Genomic DNA, 19616 nt, shown 5'->3' with positions numbered 1-19616 from the left:
ACCCCACCCCCCACCCTAAACAAAAACCAAGAAGCAGGCAAACATATTTCTTATCCAACCCCACTTCCACAACTAAACACCACCAATGTCAACTCCTTCATACTTGTCCTAGATCACTGAAAAAAAAATCAAGAAAACACAAAAAACAAGAAAACACCCTTTTCTCCAAAGAAACTACAGAACCAACTAATTACATCAAAACTAAAACAGATCTTCAAGTTCCCAATTAAAATCTTGAAACCCTAAAGGAAAAAAGCACAGTAAATCAAGCAGCTTTTTTGGTACAGATCTTTCTTTCTCTTTTTTTTTTTCAGTGAGACTCTGTTCAAGTATTCAAAGCAGTAAAGCAAGAAAGAGGGACCCTCAAAAGATTTGAAGGAAGATTATAGAAAGTGATAGATTGCTGAACTGTTAGCTCAATCTAGGGAAACTACTGTTTTAGTCTTTACTAGTAATAGTACTACTGGTATAATTTATTATTCCTACTTTATTGTATAATACTATATTATATAATTCTTCCCCTGTATTTATGGCACTACACAACACTATAGCCTTTGTAGGCTGTTTGTAGCTATAAGCTTTTAGGTATGTGTCACAATGTGACAGAGAAAAAAAGTTCCCTTGGAAGTTTTGAGGTATCAAAGTGTGGAAAGAAGACTCTGTCAGTGAATCTCCCTTTCATACTATTGTTTTCTCCATTTCCCATTTGATGCTATTTATCTGTTATCTCTAAATATCAAACATCGAATTATTAAATATATATAATAAAATAAAATTATAATTTAATAAAAAGTTTATTGGTGGATAGTAACAATCATGTTGATGGAGGTGATTGATGTTATAGTGACTGACGTGTGATGGTAACAGTTGATAGTATTAGTGGTGGTTGGAAGGTGGAGTTGGCTATTGCTGGTATTTAGTGGTGGTGGTTGAAATATATGTAGTGTAGTGCGTGTTAATTATGATGGTGGAGATGTTTGGTGTTGTAGTGACTGATATGATAATAATGACCGTAATTGTGATGGTGAAATGGATCGGTGTTAGAAGTTGATATAGTGTTAGAATAAATGATGTGCGAAGAATGTGTGACGGATAACAGTGATATTGGTGGTAGTTGGTGTGGTGTTAATTGTGAGTAAGGAGATAGTTAGTAGTACTTAGTAGGGATTGGTTGCAATAGTGATTGTGTTTGATAGAGGTGGTGACACTCATAGTGACTAACAGAGTGACGGTAATAATTGGCTATGGTAAAGGGTCGTTAAAGTGGTTGTGATGACAAATGTAGTTGATAGTGGTGATTTATATTGGCCACAACAATTGTTATTGTGATAACCAGAGGTGGCAGTCCGAGGGTGTTCAATTCGTAGGAAAATTATGTTGTATATATATGTTAAATTCTACATTTAAAGAATATATATTAATAGTTGGATACCCTTGACAAAAGTTATGTCTTTGGCACAATGGTAATGAGTGTCTATTGAATTAAGGAGTTTCAGGTTTGAACCCCAAATATCACAATTTTTTTAAAAAAATTGACAGCTACACACCATTATTCTTGGACACCCTTAATAAAATTTCTGACTCCGCCACTGAGAAGTGGTTATTGGTGATGGTCGGTGGTTGTGGACAAAGTGATGGTGAAAATTATTCACACAAAAATACATCTTAATGATATCGAAAAAAAGACCTAGAATACCCTCAAACTATTGGAAATACTACAAAAATACCATTCATCTATCTATTAACTCCCAAATGTCTTTGTCATCCACTTATTGACTCCTAAATTTCCTTGTCATCCACATTTAAGTCAAATATTGACCACTTTTATAATTGATTATAATTTAAATGATTTTTTTAAATAAGCGGTGACCATCTATTGATTACAATATAATTACTTAAATTAATTTACAAATCCATCCATTACTGATTTACCTGATCAAAATTAACTAAAATCGATCCAAATTAACTACATCCACTGATTAAAACAAATACTCATTTCATTCTCAACATTTCACTTCTTTTACAGACCTCCGTCCCAAATATATTTGTCTACGATCTCAAAAAAACACTACCTAAAGATACTCATAACAGATTATATAGTTTAATTCTTTTAAAACAAATATATTGAACAAAAATAATAATAAGATTTTCTGTTAAAGTTGACTTTAGGCTACCGATCTTAATTAGCCACTCATATTCATCTCATTTTCCCCTTTCGAAGGTCTCTCATCTTTTTTGCTCATTTGATGATTCGAATACACAACCTCTTAGAATTGGAGGCAAAAGATACTCCGCCCAACTTCCTCTTATCCACCAATATACATTTATCTCTTAAATTATGATTAAATATCTGTCTAATCCTAGATTCATGTTATAAAATTTTATATTAAAATAAAGCACTCTCTAATAAAAATAATTATATATGTACAAGACTCTCGAACCAAAATCTCTCATTAAAAATAAAAAAAAATCCTAGCATTTTACCGTAATCTTTATTGATATACGAATTTGTGAATAAAAAAATGAATTTTGGTATCAACTAGGTTATATAACTTAGATACATGAATGTTAGCACATGAGGAGCTAAGGATGAAAATGACTTGAATCTAACTTAGTGTTGCATGTGTGCACTCAAAAGAATAATATTTTTTCAATCTTTGTTAGTTTGGACCAATAATATAAAGGTAGAAGCATGTTTTAAATGTATTTTTACTCTTTTAAGAAAATTAATTTTTAGACATAAATCAATTTATTATTTGTAAAATTATATTGAGTATATTATTGTTAATGTTATTGTAAAATTCTTTTGCAACTATAAGTTATAAGAACATGTGAATATTCATGTATTATATTCTTTGCTGGTCTTAAAAAATGCAGAAAACTAATTTAAGCCGAAAGATAATTATCGATTCATATATATTTATTCATAAAAGAAAATAATTTTGAATTTTACATATTACATTAAGGGATCAAGAAAATAATGAAGTTTGTTAGTATTACATTGAGGGATTAGAAAGGAGGAAGGGGAATAATGAGAATTAAACTCACAATAATTATGTGGGAGATTTCAATTAATACAACTAGACAATAACATATTTTTAAATTTATCTGTATCAGGTGTTTATATAAAGTTACACTAAATCAGCATAAGTGATTTAACAAGGTATTAATTTGTATATGTTGTTATAGTTAATTGACAAAGATATATGTGTAAACACATAATATATATTTATTAATTTGATATAAATACCATGTGCAAATTACTATTCGATCAGAGGTGGACCTGCACCTATAAGTGAAAGCGCACATGCACGCGTTAATTTCAAAAGAAATCATGTCTATATATGCATATTTACCTTGAAAATTTGACAAAAACTAATATATTGTGTGTATATTTAGTGTATATATATAGAATAGTGCAACTATTCTATTATATATGTGTGTTTATAGTATATCTTATATTATAGTATATATTATAAGTATACATATAAATAATAAAATGTAATCAATCTATTGTATAATTATATCAAAATTAAATAGATAACATTACACTTTATTGATAATTGACTCAAACTTTCGAATTTATAAATGATAATTAAAGAAGTATTCTGGTATATTAGCCCATCAAATCAAAACCCGGCCCATTGAGCCCAATACACTTGTCTCATGGGTCATAATCCGATATAATTTCACTGAAATTACGAGGGGAACTTACATAAATATACAATGTGATAATATTTTTTAATACTATAAATATATCATAATAAAAAAATATTTATTATTTATAGCAATAGCATTTTTTTTGACTACTTTTAATTTATTCATAATACAAGTTTAATGCATATTACAAAGAACAGTTTATTATTCACATATAATACAAGTTTTAATGATGGATAATACATTTATCACACATTTTAATATACTAATAATACAATGTGATAATTTTTACCAAACAAACATAATATATTTCAAAAACAATTATAATTCAAATATATTGCATACATAATTCACTTCTAATACATATTACAAATTTATCACAATATTGCTAGAAATGGTAATAAATAAAAAGTATCGCTAAAATTAGTAATTATTTTTTAAAACGTATTAATTTATGTAATTTTTCCAAATTACAACGAAATCCGGGACCAAAGGCCCATTAGTGAGAAATATTCTACGATAAATGACAAAAATCCCACATTTAAGTTCTCTTATTACCATTATTCCTTATTAGTTTTACAAATTCCTAAAAATCTCTTATTTTTCACAAATCAAATCAATGTATCGGCGGATCAAATTAACGTATCTCGCGCATCAAATTAACGTATCATGTATAAAATGTACATCAAATTAGTGTATCATGTATAAAATGTAATGTATCTTACTTAACAATTAATGTATCTCGCGCATAAGATTAGTGTATCAGCGCTTATATTATTGTATTATTTGAGGGATTTTTGTCATTATAAACTTATAAGGGACAAATGGTATTTGCATTAGAAGTATGTGATTTCTGTCTTTTACCCAATATTCTATGCATCTATCGATTTTTTTGTCATTCAATTTGAGACTTCAAGATATAAATATGAATTAAGCTCTAAAATAAATATTGAACACCAAAATGAGAAATTTTGAAAAAACTAAAAAGTTTCGTAATTTCAGTTTATCATTTATAAAGATATTTTGAAAACAAAAGAATAACAACTATAATAACATATTCATTTACAGAGAATTAATAAAAAAAAGAAAATTTTATCATTAACTCGTGACGATAAAGAGTGACGTTAGGCATGAATTTTGGTGGGCTTTAAGACCATCATTTAAGACCTAATAAAAATTTATTAATTTTATAAATTTAATCATTTCAAAAAATCTAACTATAGACTTACGTGTTTAAACTTAAAAATCATATGAATATGAAGTTAATTAAGTTTTTATTTTGTCTTTTTTTTTTTAAGTATATGAAGTGAATTTTCATTAAGCTTCAAATACTAAAATACTATTAAAAAAATAATAAGATTTTTTTAAAAATATATATAATAAGGTTATAGCCATAGAAAACAATAAAGTGACAATACTTACATATATGACACTACCACAACTTATAAATTAATTAACCTAAGGTGAATCAGTTATTTGTCACTTGATTAATTTGTATCATATGCTTTTATATTTTTAGATATGTTTATTCAAAAAGAAAAAAAAATTGATAATTTTTATAAAAAAATATTAAGCCTAATTGAGTAGGTTAAATATTGCTTTGTATTAAATTGCATGTCAATCAATTTGAATGAAAACAATTAGTTGAGTAACTTACTATGAAAAAAAAATTTCGTTGAGATTTTTCTTTTTAGTTAGATGATCATTTTAGATATTAATTCCTTTATCGTACGATATAAGAGAATTCTTTATTTTGTTACATTATTGAGATAATGATGCATTGTCCTGCTAATTAATTCTATTTTACGCGTCACAAACATATGAATTTATATAGAAAGACGAAGAACTGATAAAATTGTGTGATAATCTTATTATGAAGTCGATAAATTATATGCTCTTTGATTGAATCATAAGGACATATCAAAACAATCGATCATAAAAACCCGAAAGAACAATCAATCATATGACGGTTCTCGTAATCTTATTAGGGGTTAAAAAGGGTATTTGCTGTGTGGTCATTGATAAAAAAGGCTAGTGATTATTTTTAATTTTTTTAGCCAAACTCCATACCATAGGTTATTTAATTTTAGCATGTATAACATGTCCCTCACACCCTATAAGCCTTTTCTCTTGTGTTGTCTTTTATCTACCCTACTTAAATAAATACATAGTGTAGCTTTAGATAATTCCAAGAAAAAAAAAAGTTATTTGCATCATAAGAATTTATCGGTACTCGATATTTACATCAAATTAACGAATTCAAAACATCTTTCATTAATGCATGTATCACTTAACCGTATAGTTATACTTAAATATTTATAACAACAATAAACACTCAGTGTGAATAAATATCGACCAATAAAATAAAAAGAACAGAAAGGACTATGCATAGAGATGAAGAAGAAATCATCCACACCTTGCTAGAAAACAATAGCTTTGTTCATATTATAACATAATCATACTCCATATTGACACAACTTCCACACACTTCGACTGTTCTATGGAATACATATGATCACCTCAATCCGATACATTTACTGGATAACTCTATATACCTAGTCGATCTTGACGAGAGGGGAATTAATCACCTAGCGCGCTTTTTCGTCTATTATTAGGCCATATATACCTCTAGCTTGCCAAATTTGAAGACTAGTATATATACATGATGAGTTAAAAGTGGCATTGCATCTAAACAAACCATTTGTATTCATTCATTCAACTAAAAATGTCTGCTTCAAGACTTGTTTCACTTTCAAGAAAGATTATCAAACCTTCTTCACCAACTCCACTTTCACATAGAATTCACAAGCTCTCACTTATGGATCAAATGGGGACTCACTCCTATATGGCAGCTTTGTTATTCTACCCGAAACAGAACACAACGACAAGCATGCCAGAACCAACGAAGATATCTCAAGTTCTTGAAAAATCCCTTTCCAAAGTCCTAACGTCATACTATCCGTTTGCTGGACAAGTAAGAGACAACTCCTTTGTCGAATGTAATGACATAGGGGCCGATCTATCCCAAGTCCGAATTGATTGTCCAATGTCTAGTATCTTTGATCACCCTCGTACTTACATCGATAATCTAGTACTTCCTTTTGATCCTTGGTTCCCATCAACGGACAGTTTAGTCGCAGCTAAACTTTGTCATTTTGAATGTGGTGGCGTAGCGCTTGGTGTATGCCTTTCACACAAGGTTAGTGATGGTTACAGTTTGGGTAAATTCTTAAAGGACTGGTCCATGGTAGCGCGCGATTCAGAAGCAAAACTATCTCTTCTGTTTAATGGATCATCAATATTTAAACCATCAAACTCTTCATCATTTCAAGTAGTTGCTGATCCTCCTTTATACAAAAATGAATCAAAAAGGTTTCATTTTACAGCCTCCAACTTGAAATCTCTCAAGTCCTTGATTAGTTCATCAGCTGATTCCGCAACTCAAATCTGTCCTACGACAGTAGAAGCAATCACTGCATTCATATACAGATGTGTTAGTACACCACAATCCTTACTGATACAAGCAGTAGATCAACGCGGAACAAGTAATGATGCACTAGTTCCAGCAGACTTAACCGGGAATGCTATTCTTCCTTTCGTTGTATCAGCAACGAATAAGGAAGAGATGAATTTGGAAAGACTAGTTAGTGAGCTTAGAAAAGGTAAAGAGAAGATACAAGATATGCTAAAATACATTGAATCAGAAGAGTTCCTATGTTCAATGGTATCTGATATAGCTAGAGAACTAAACGAACGAACCTCAAACAACGATATTCCTATGTATAGATTTAGTAGTTTAAGGAGATTCCCGTCAAATGACATAAATTTTGGATGGGGGAGGCCAAGACAAGTTGATTTTTCTACTTATCCAATGAATATGTTCATTTTGATGGATAACCAAAATGGGGACGGAGTTGAAGTGATCGCAAGCTTGCAAGACGGAGAGTTGTCTGCATTAGAAAGAAATGATGAGTTTCTTCAGTTTGCTTCTCCATGCTTAGGATTCTAAGACGCGAAGGAGGCAAACGCGTTACCTTTAAACCCCTCAAATACGATAACAGCACGAGTGATTTATGATCCTAAAATAAGTAGAACAAAAAGAGTTCTTGGAATGAATAGTATGTCTGTTTGATTGATTTCTCTCGAAGTATTGCCAGAAATTTTGTGTTTCTTCGTCTGTTCTGTTTATGTCTTCCGATTTACGTTAGCTTCATTCGTCCAAACCTTTCTATAACAGTAATCCTTTATAACTACTACATTTTACTATAACATCCATGTTTTCTGTGTGTATCAAACGTTCTCTATACTAACATTTCATGACCATAGCTACAACAAATGAAATCGGAAACAAATGATTGTCGTTATAGAGAGATTTGACTCGATCTTTGCCTATCTTGGCAAACTTTTCCATTCATCTTAAACTACATCCTTGTACTATTTCCTCATTTCTGTTTCTTACCAACTTATTTCCTTCTTTACAATAAGTGTAGCATTTCGAAGTGGAAAAAAAAGCTCCAACGTGTCTCGAATTCTTAGAAATGACTCAGTCATGCACTCTGTTAATAGTTGGCCATATTTATGTCGTTACCGTGACTAGAAGTGCACATTAGTATCACTCTTCACTAACAACTCAAATAACCAATTTCGAGAAACCACTACACGTGTCCTAAACACGCCCCCCCCACCCCCCACCCACCTTCTCCAGTGGCAGAACTTTGGGTATAGGATTTTCACCAATGAAATTCATTATCAACTATATATATAAACAAAAGAAAAAGAATTTAACCTCGTATATGCATAATGATTTTTTATCACCCCATACGCTCCCATACTTACTTTCGAATAATTTAGTCCGCGAACCGAACGACGAGAGTCTTAGACCTAAGGGGTATTTTAGTCATTTTCTCATACTACACCAAAAATATCTTCCCCCTATCTTATAAAGTCCTTTTAGTTTACACTTTCATCTTTGGATTTGGTTTTTGAGTGTTTCTTGAAAACCTTATCTCTTCAACACTCCCTCAAATTCTTCCTTCCTTCCTCTGCATAAACCCTAACAAAAACCCTAGCAAAACCATGGCTTTTCTCCCTTGTCCATTGAGATATAGCAAAATGAACAGTCTTTTTCTACTGAGGAAGTCTTCATCTTCACTAACATCAAAAAGGGTGTCCATTAATTCCATTTCTCATATCTTCAGTGACAAATTTAGTCCCAGAAATGCCCTTCCAGTACCTCAAGTTCACAGCTTTACCACTTCTTTAACAATATCAGCACCACCAATGAACAGGGTTGATGGTAAATTTGGGTATAGTGTTAAGGGATTTCATGGGGGTGGTTGTTGTTTGCAGGCTGCAACAGCGACGGCAATGGCGATGGTGGAATTAGAAGAGGATTGTGAAGTAGGGCTTGAGATTTCGAAACTTGGGATTTCTGAGGAAATTGTTTCAGCTTTGGCACAAAGGGGAATTACTAGTCTTTTTCCAATTCAGGTGTTTTAAACTGTTATGATTTTTTATTTGTTTTTAAAAAAGACTGCATTTTTAGCTTACTAATTTTACTATATTTGTGTATAGAAAGAGTAATTTAGACTTACTTGGAGGTTCTCTGCATATATGTGATTTCCATTTGAGAAAAAGAAAAAGCATATTGACTCTTATTTTTATGTATAAATTGTGTGTTTGAAAGAAAAATAGTAATTTAAGCTTGAAGGAGGTTCTCTGTAGTGCCTTGTTTTGCTATCAGACCATACTAATAGTTGTAGTATTGCTCTTGTAGTTTCTTTTACTATGTGCTAGTTCTTGTATTTTCGATTATCTTATTATTTTGTTGTGTTACTATCTGTTGGGTGTATCTATCAGAAACAACCTCATAAGCTCCGTGGATACACTCTACACTTCCCAGACCTCGCTTTGTGTTATTATATTGGGTATGTTGTTGTTGTTAAGCGCTTTTCCGAATTTGGAAAAACCAATTCCAAGTTGGATTATCTTATAACCAAATACTAATTTTGAAATAAAGTGAATAATTCTCATGGCCAAACAACATCTTGTAAAGAACGTTGAGATGTGTCAGGTGTGGAAGATCCTTTCTTACTTATTTTTGTCAATTGTTTGGGGTGAGCTTTCTTTTTGTGTTTTGGTCTTATATGCTTCGATTAATATGTTGTTTTGGGCCTCCCCCGAATAAAGGAAGAGAGATCTAAATCTTCGTTCTTCTAATAGACATATTTTCATTTGGTTTTAGTTTTGGTTTCTGATCAAAACTGAAAGTCTGTGAAAAGGTTTCTGATTCAAGATGGATTATTTTTCTTTTGGGTTGTATCAGAGAGCTGTTTTGGAACCAGCAATGCAGGGGTCAGACATGATTGGCCGAGCTAGAACTGGAACTGGAAAGACACTAGCTTTTGGCATTCCTATCATGGATAAGATCATTCGCTTCAACAGAAAAAAGGGGTTTGTTCACTCTGCATTCTTTGTGAGGTTTATTTAATAATAGGTCTATGTGGTACAACATTCAGTTTCAAAAAGAAGAAGAAGAAAAAGATATGGTAGCAACATAAAATATCATCTTGTCTTAAGCTTGACAAAGAGTTATTGAGAGAAAATGATCAAAATGGTCCCATATCTTTGGTAGTAGCTTCAAAATAGTTCCTTAAGTAATAATGCAGGGTTTTGATCCTTTTAAGACAACAAGCAGTGAGCACTTTCGGTCTTGGTGTTTACCAAATTTTGATTGTTAAATTTCATCAGAACTGTGAATTATCTTTTCTAACCAGAAATAGCAGAAATTTCTGTCGAACTTTCAAAAATCTCAACATAAAAACCTACATCAGATACAAAAATTGCACCAAATTCTTGAAATAGACAAAATATAACAGACTACACAATTTATACTTCTGAATGTGAGTTCTAAATATTGTCTACTTTCATTGTTTCAGTAAAATTTAACAATCAGAGTTTGGTTAATATCCAACAAAGACAAAAAAATGCTCTCTTTTCTGATAAGGAAAAAAAAACTGCTCGTGATACCTAAAGGACTATTTAAAACTTACTACCAAAGATAAGGGACCATTTTTGTCATTTTCTAGAGTTGTTGATGACTGTTAGATTCTGCTTATCTGTTGATAATGTTAAATTCGTTATAACTGAATTAATATTTTGGTTGTTTTAAACGATACAGACGGGGAAGAAACCCTTTAGCATTGATCTTGGCTCCCACTAGAGAACTTGCGCGCCAGGTGGAGAAGGAATTTTATGAGTCTGCTCCTATTCTGGATACGCTGTGTGTTTATGGTGGGGTTCCCATTTCACGCCAAATGAGTACTCTTGACAGGGGAACAGACATTGTTGTTGGGACACCTGGTCGTATCATTGATTTGCTGAAGAGAGGGTCATTAAATTTATCAGATATCCAGTTTGTTGTTCTAGATGAAGCTGATCAGATGCTTAATGTGGGATTCGCAGAGGATGTTGAAACCATTCTAGAAAATATTAGGCAGAAACACCAAACAATGATGTTTTCAGCCACGATGCCAAGTTGGATATTGAAACTTACCAAGAAGTTCTTGAAGAAACCAATTCACGTTGATCTTGTGAGGCCACTATTCTAAATTACTGTCTTATTTTTGTTGAGTACCCTATAGGTTTTCTATGCTCAATGATTAAGAGTAATTGTGTCCGCAGGTAGGAGACTCTGACCAGAAATTAGCTGATGGCATTTCTTTGTATTCAATTGCTTGTGAGATGCGTCAGAAACCAGCAGTTCTTGGACCCTTAATATCGGTATGAATCTATACCCTGATAGCTTGTTTGGCCAAGCTTCTCCAAGCCCAATGCGCTGTGATTTTTTTCACCCCTAAATTGAGGGTGTTTTGCCAGGCTTTAGCAGTTTCTTAGAAACCGGAAAAAGTAGCTTCTACCCAAAAGTACTTATTTGAAGAGCATGCACTTTTGTCATTAAAAAAAGTAGAGCATGCACTTTTGAAAAAATACACTTAGCGGTCTCTTTGTTCGAAGACAAGTTATTCTAGGATTAGTTATGCCGACATTATTTCTTATCGACTGTTTGGTTTGTGCTATAAAAAATAGCATACATTGCATAATTGCATAAACAGTACTGAATAGGGTGCATTAGTATCAGAATTGCACTGGTATTGTTAATGTCATAGTTTACTTTGTACAAGAATAGTACTGAACTAGTGTATAAGTAATACTGATATCATTTGTATTAGACTTAAAGGAAATCATGGAAACACACAAACGCACTATAACCCTACTTTTTAGGCACACTATCTCTCCCCCTTGGGAGTAAGCCTGTAATTTGCAACCAAACATTGTACTAAAACTTTATACCAACATTTGTTCTACCTAAATACACCCTACCCACCGACCGCATAGAAGCACTTTTTAAAAGCTTAGACAAACACCAATTGCTGCTCAAAAGTGCTTTGCAAATTGATTAGTCAAAAACAAACTGTTTCTCACTAGAGTACTCTCCAAAATAAGTTGATTTTAGAAGTTTGGCCAAACAAGCTATAAGTCTCTTATCAGTTCTACTTCTTGTCTATCCTATTGATCCAGGGTCGTATATGTTGCCTCCCACCATAAGGATTAAAATGACTTCTTGTTCTTTTTCCCAAAAAAAATCAAGTCTGAGCATATATTTATTCTTCAGGAGCATGCAAAAGGAGGCAAATGTATTGTCTTCACTCAAACAAAGCGTGATGCTGATAGGCTGGCAGGTGCAATGCAAAGAACTTTGAGGTGTGAAGCTTTGCATGGAGATATCTCACAAAGCCAGAGGGAGAGAACTCTATCTGGTTTCCGACAAGGTCAATTTAATGTATTGGTGGCCACCGATGTTGCTGCCCGAGGACTTGATGTACCTAATGTTGATCTGGTTGGTTTTTCATGCTTTATTTGCCTAATTATTTAACCATGTTTCAAGCATTTCTTGTTCCTTGTCTTCGCTTCTCTTTCCACTTCATGAAAAGAAAAACCAGGGAGGGAAGATAAACCTATAAATCTGTACTAGGTAATAAGAAATTGTACGACTACATACGTCACCTGAGGTAGCAGTTACTATAACATAGACTCACATGTTTAGGGAATCTTAGAAAGTGTAGGACACAAAATTTTAGTGAAATTATGATAAACATATAAGCAGTACCATATAGATTCTTGGGAATTTTAGGATTATCTGGAGAGCATTGTATATGGAAATGAATTTCACACCAATTACAGAGTCATTTTTTAACACCCTTTCAGGATAAGTAAATATTTATCAGTAAGAGAAATATGCACCAAGAGCGCACTAAAATGGCATTACAATAGCTGCATGTCTAGTGAGCTTTAAAGGCTGTACAAGGCCTAGTCTGCATTCTTAATCGGGTGATTATTCAATGACAATAAGAAAAAAATGTTTTTATGCAGTTATCATAAAAGAACGAGAAGATATGTGTTTATGCTTGAAGTTTTTGTGTCTTCTTTAATTGCAGTTTGCTTTTTCTTCTTTTGCTATCTTAAGTTAAAGTAGAGATATTGGTGCTCAGGTGATACATTACGAACTTCCGAACAATTCAGAGATCTTTGTTCATCGATCTGGTCGAACTGGACGTGCTGGTAAGAAAGGAAGTGCCATTCTCATGCATTCCTCAAAACAGCATAGGGATGTAAAAGGTATTGAACATGATGCCGGATGCAGATTTACAGAGGTAAGGATGCTTATGCCTTCCTTACAGTTTTTCTTTTTAATCCTCACTTGGATTTGTTGTCATTTTCACATACGGAGACAGGGAGTGTGCAATAGATGCATGTTGCCGTGCTCGTGTCTGGTAATCATATAATGATTTGGTTCTAGGGTGTTGTTTGTTTTGAGGTGTAAGCCAATATAAACTTGGTATGCAAATCGGTATTACTTTATACCATGTTTGGTTTCCGGTTTTAAAATCCATATTCCACCTTCTATCCCATATAAAATAGTATATAAATTCCTGTACAATTTAAGCCCATATTAGTTACACCGTGTTTGGTTTCTGGTATTATAATCTGCATAAGTTGTGACAATCTTTGGTATTTCTAATTTTCTTGAATTGCTGAAGTCGAACACGAGCCTGTTACCGTATCTTGAACTGAAACTCATTTGGGTTTTGGGCTGACATATTTTTCAGTTCCTCGATACTCACGTCTAATAGTTCTTGATGGTTGATCTCCTAAATTCAAATCTTAAATATGGAAAATTCGCTAGCTGGTGGTGACCGGACTTCTCTCCTTTATAATGCTGACAGTTTTTCCCTGTTCTTTCTAGCCATGCTACTCTGATATACAGAATTGTTGTCTCATCAAATTATCTTTTTTGCATGTACTTTCTGAAAAAAGCTCCCAACAATTAAAGTAGAGGCTGGAGCAGTAGAAATGTATAGTGAAATGGGAAAAGATGTTGGCCGCTTTGGTTCCTCTGGAGGAGGCACTATGCGTAGTCGATCTAGTGATTTTGGTGGAGGCCGTTCTGGTGGCTATGGAAATAAGAGCAGCAAGTTTGGTCGAGAAGGCTCTTCATCTTCTGTTCGAACAGGTGGATATAGCGCAACTGGTTCAGGAAGATCAAGAGGTGGCTTTAGCGGACCTAGCTCAGGCCGCTCAGGAAAGTTTGGTGGTGGTTCAGGAGACACACGAGGCTCAAAACGTTTGGGTGGTTTCCGCAACTTTGGTGGTTTTGGAAGCTCCAAAAGTTCAAATCGATCGAATAATTTTGCAGAAGAGTTTGGTTCAGGCCGTTCTAGAAGATTTGGAGATTCAGATCATGACCGAAACAACCGTTCAAGCCGTTTTGATGTCTTCGGAGATGACAATGATAGTGGTGAATGGTGATCAGAGTTGAAGGAGGAACTATTTCTAACTCTGTTGCAAGGCAAGTTTCATTCTCTCTATAACAACATATTTTCCGATTTTTTTTGGCTGCTATACGAAAAATGATGTCAAATCTCTCTACAACAACATATTTTCTGATATCTTTTTGACTGCTATAAGAAAAATGATGTTATACTGAGCATATAATATAACACAACATGAAATATTGGTTCCACAAAAAACATGGTTGTTATGGTGAAATGTTATAAGAGGAGAGGTCTGACAGTATATTTCTTGTTTGATCATATGAAAAAAAAAAGTTGAATTATGATTTTGCCCCTACTCTCTCTCTCTCTCTCTATATATATATATATATATATAAAATCGTAATTCAACTTTTCATTTTTTTGTTACGGGAACAAAAATGAAAAGTTGAATTACGATTGTACCCCTACTATAAATTAAATTGTTATTAAAATATTTAATTATTTAGTTTAAATATTAAATTGTATTATTTAAATAAAAATGTTAATTACTTTTGCACTTTCTTAGATTAATTCCTAATTAAAATATCTAATTTAATAATATTTATCATCTATAATTTATATTTATATTTAATTTAATCATATATATATATATATACTTACTAATTTTTTTTAAAAAAACTAATTAATTAAATATTAAATGTTTCAAAAAAAATTAAATGACCATTCATTCACTAATTAACTTGTCCTCTAATAACTTGTGCTTTGAAACTAACTTATTACGCAATCATTAATGTTTCAATGCACATATAAAATAATAACAGATCCTTTTTAGGAATTCCAAAGGTTATTTTGAAATTTAACAAAGTTATTGTTCATGGATTTATATATATACTAGTCTTTGCTCACGTGCAACGCACGTGTACCCTATTAATTAATATTCCATTTTTTTAAATGACAACTATAAAATATATAAATGAGGCATAAAGTAGATTTTTTAGAAAAATACTCATAAATTTAAAACAATGAAGGGTGATATGTTTACTCCAAATTTTGTGAATCAATTGAAATATCAAGTAATATTATCCTATTATCAAATATAGATAGGAGAACCATATATTTATTCACTGGTCATTTGTATTACATACACTTGTATTACATATATGCATGACTTTTAAATTTTTCAATTTAATTGGTACCATAAAAGTGAGGTTCAACCTTATTATTTTAATTGTTACCATAAAAATGGCATTACTACGATGACTTTTTGAAAGTTAATGTCTCTATGATCCTATACTATGTGTTGACAGTAATAACTACATTTCTTAAAGGATGAAAAAGTTCGTCAAAGAACCAACAAAAATTGAAATCCCAAGGTAAAAAATAGAAAACTATCACATAACGTATAAAATTGAGCAATACCTCGAGAATACATTTCAAAATTACTAAAAATAGTCAAAAAATTAATATAAAAAAACATTCAATGATGCAACATATCAACAAGACCACACAAATAAAATAATAACTGTGTAAACCTCTTCTAGTCTAGATTGAAACCACAATGAGGCTAAGCATATCAAATACCATAAAACCAATAAAAAAGTTGATATTCAAAGAATACATCAAAATCTAATATTAAAAAAGAAGAATCAAAAGCACATAACACTAAAAAGATCACACAAAATTAACAAATTGTATTACAGATTCTTAGCACAATTTGATGAAAACAAGATAAAAAACTTAAAGAAAATATATTAAAATACAATAAACAAAATCAAGATTAAATAAATAAAATAATAAAAAGAAAAAACATAAAGATTCAATATGAATGAAATTACCTTTAGTGTCTATACTACATCTTGAATATCTTTTCTCTATTAACAACAAAAGGTGATAAAAAATAATCACTGACACAGTCCCAAGTCAAAATTAAATTGATTTTTGATAAAGAAGAATTGATATACACATTTATTAAGGAAAATACAACTTTTGGTCTTTCCTCTTCATTGTAACTGATATACACATTTATTAAAGAAAATACAACTTTTGGTCTTTCCTCTTCATTGTAACTATTTTCCAAAAGAATTTGAACCATTGTGTCTAGAGGCATGAATTTAAATAAAAATATTATTTAATATTAAGTTAATTATATATTAATATTTATTTAGTTTAGAGATAAAATAAGGGTAAAATAGTAATTCAACTTTTAAGTTGGAAGCTTCCCACTTGTAATAATATATATATATATATATATATATATTATAATTTAATATTATTTGATCTTTCAAATTTTTATGTGACTTTTGCATACTACAATTTTTGTCCTATAAATTTAACTCTTTCGGAAAAGTTTCCTATGTGCTACTCCTACCATCAGCTCTAAATTTGTTGATGTGACACTATTAGAGGCGTGGACATGCATGTGAATATTTGAATACTATGCTGCATTTCGTTGTACGTAGGAACAGAAAAATTAATTACAGTCAACTCTCTCTATAACATCATATTTTCCGATATTCTTTTTTGGCTGCTATACGAAAAATGATGTTATACTGAGCATATAATACAACACAACATGAAATATTGATTCCACAAAAGACATGGTTGTTATGGTGAAATGTTATAAAGAGGTCTCGCAGTATATTTCTGGTCTGATGATCTGATAAATATCATACTGCCTCCATCATTGGAGGCTTCTAAGGTTACAACTGAAGGATTATATTCTCACGTAATGGCTTTGGTTTTGGTTCAGGAGGGGTGGCCACTCAATAGATGATGGTGAAGATGAAACTCCGATATGTGAAGTGTGTATGTTTATTACCAGGTGCTGTAGAATAGCAGCAGCTGCAGATGGTGATGCTACGACTCGTTACAGTAGAAAATAACACTTCAACATCCACTTGGTCTCCAAAGGTATACACGCTATATGTAACCGATAGCTACCAAGTTCTCACCATTGCTGGCGTTATGTTTCTTCGCTTTATGCTTATATTTTGTGATGTCAAGCTTGAAACAAATATTTTTTTTGCAAGAGATCATATTGGTACTTGCTAGTGATAGAGTGGTTGTAATGTTCAAGAGATCATATTGGTACTTGCTAGTGATAGTGGTTGTAATGTTCAGTATAAATTTTGAACAAACCTTGGCCTTGTTATTTAACCAGTTTATGAGGATGTATTCAATTTGTTGAATCAAACAGGTGAAAAGGCTTACATTGAAAGTATATTGTTTTTCTTTTGCACTTGGAAATAGTGATTCTTCTGAATATCATGTCTATCGGTGTTTTAAAAGGTGGGGGCGCGAGTCAAGTCGAGACGTTTTACTTAGCATAGGGTGAGGCGTGAGCCTCGAGACATAGACATGGGCGTAAGCTTCCATGAATCTTAAAATTTTTAATTTCAAATTATAAAAACACATAATAATTTGAAATAATTTAAAACACTATTAAGGAAACTCACAGAAAATAAAACTTCAAACATAATCATACAATTATAAATGACATAATAATACATAAATATGCTATTTAACTTGGCTTCATTTCATATTTATGCTCTCAAACTTTGGGTACACGCGCATATGAGAATCGACAAAATCCGTGTTTACCTGCTTTGGAGTTCGTCTAAAGTTGAAAATGCTTTTGTTTTCCCTGTGAGACGAATTGGATACATTGCTAAGATTTTGACAGACGTTCATGAAAAAGTTTGGTTATTTTGTTTCGGATATTTTGAATTACAAAAAATCTATGGACTATATAGCACACGAAAATCAATAAAATATGTGATTACTTGCTTTGAAGCTCGCTTGAACTTGAAAATGCTCTCGTTTCTCCCGCATGATGAACTAGGTATATTGGTAAGGTCTTAACGGACATCCATGAAATTTTTTGATTATTTTGTTTCAAAAATTGCGGTTCACAAAAAATCAATGAGCTATATTACACATGAAAGCCGGTAAAACCTGCGTTTATCAACTTTGAAGCTCGTTCGAACTTGAAAATGTCCTCATTTTCTCCGCGGGATACACTGGTACATTGCTAATGTCTTAATGGGCATCCACGAAAAATTTCAGTTATTTTATTTTTGAGAATTCCGGATCACAAAAAATTTATGGATTATAGCACACGAAAATCAACAAAATTTGCGTTTATCTACTTTGAAACTCTTTCAAACTTAAAAATATCCCTTTTTCCTGTGGGACGAACTAGTACATTGCCAAGGTCTTAACAAACATCCATTAAAAAATTTGGTTATTTTGTTTTGAAAAATCTGGATCTTAAAAAATTCATGGACAATAGTACATGAAAATCGATAAAATCTGCATTGACCTGCTTTGAAGCTCGTTTGAATTTGAAAATGCATCTGTTTTCCCCGCGGTATGAACTATGTACATTGCTAAGGTCTTAATGGACGTCCGTAAAATTTTTTGCTCATTTTATTTCAAAAATTTTAGATCACAAAAATTCATAGACTATGCGTTTATCTACTTTGGAGCTCGTACAAACTTAAAAATGTTCTCATTTTTCCCGCGGGACGAACTGGGTACATTGCGAATGTATTAACGAACGTCTATGAAAATTTTCTACCACTTCATTTCGGAAAATCCGGATCACAAAAATTTCATGTATTATAACACATAAAAATCGGTAAAATCTGCGTTTTTCTGCTTTGTGATCGTTTGAATTTGAAAATGTACTCATTTTCCCTGCGGGACAAACTGGATACATTGCCAATGTCTTAACGGACGCTCATGAAAAAATTTGCACATTTCATTTCGGAAATTCTGAATCACAAAAATTCCATGGATAATATAGCACATAAAAATCGGCAAAATCTACGTTTACCTGCTTTGGAGCTCGTTTGAACTTGAAAATGCGCCAGTTTTTCCTACAAGACAAATTGGATACATTGTCAATGTCTTAACGGACGTCCATGAAAAAATTGGTCATTTCGTTTCACGAATTCTGAATCACAAAAAATCTATGGACTATAGTACAAGAAAATCAGTAAAAATTGTGTTTACCTTCTTTGGGGCTCGTTTGAACTCAAAAATTTGCCATTTTTCTCCGTAGGACGAACTGGATATATTGACAACGTCTTAACGGACACCCATGAAAACTTTGGGCCATTT

General features: G+C 32.1%; 2 protein-coding genes across 2 annotated transcripts; both read left to right on the top strand.

Moving 5' to 3' along the window:
- The first annotated feature begins 6327 nt into the window (after positions 1–6327).
- Positions 6328–7943, top strand: LOC107007059 (acylsugar acyltransferase 3-like). Its single transcript, XM_015205526.2, has one exon. The coding sequence runs from the start codon at positions 6383–6385 to the stop codon at positions 7664–7666; it is 1284 nt and encodes a 427-aa protein (XP_015061012.1). The 5' UTR covers positions 6328–6382; the 3' UTR covers positions 7667–7943.
- Positions 7944–8619: 676 nt separating this feature from the next.
- On the top strand, positions 8620–17709 carry LOC107007058 (DEAD-box ATP-dependent RNA helicase 53, mitochondrial-like). The gene is made up of 8 exons (XM_015205525.2): positions 8620–9147; positions 9983–10110; positions 10838–11249; positions 11341–11439; positions 12332–12556; positions 13209–13370; positions 14035–14566; positions 17242–17709. Exons 1-7 carry the CDS (start codon positions 8734–8736, stop codon positions 14524–14526), a joined length of 1932 nt encoding a protein of 643 aa, XP_015061011.1. The 5' UTR covers positions 8620–8733; the 3' UTR covers positions 14527–14566; positions 17242–17709.
- Positions 17710–19616: the final 1907 nt, after the last annotated feature.

This window comes from Solanum pennellii, chromosome 12, assembly GCF_001406875.1.
Source record: "Solanum pennellii chromosome 12, SPENNV200".
Classification (NCBI taxonomy): Eukaryota; Viridiplantae; Streptophyta; class Magnoliopsida; order Solanales; family Solanaceae; genus Solanum; species Solanum pennellii.
The sequence above is the reverse complement of the archived record's forward strand: the minus strand, read 5'-3'. Positions and strand labels throughout refer to the sequence as shown.

Excerpts from the sequence above, each read along its gene's own strand:
- LOC107007059 (XM_015205526.2), top strand. The coding sequence starts at position 6,383 with ATGTCTGCTTCAAGACTTGTTTCACTTTCAAGAAAGATTATCAAACCT.
- LOC107007058 (XM_015205525.2), top strand. The coding sequence starts at position 8,734 with ATGGCTTTTCTCCCTTGTCCATTGAGATATAGCAAAATGAACAGTCTT. Across the intron at positions 9,148-9,982 it reads CTAGTCTTTTTCCAATTCAG|AGAGCTGTTTTGGAACCAGC; the intron begins GTGTTTTAAACT and ends GGGTTGTATCAG. Across the intron at positions 10,111-10,837 it reads CGCTTCAACAGAAAAAAGGG|ACGGGGAAGAAACCCTTTAG; the intron begins GTTTGTTCACTC and ends TAAACGATACAG.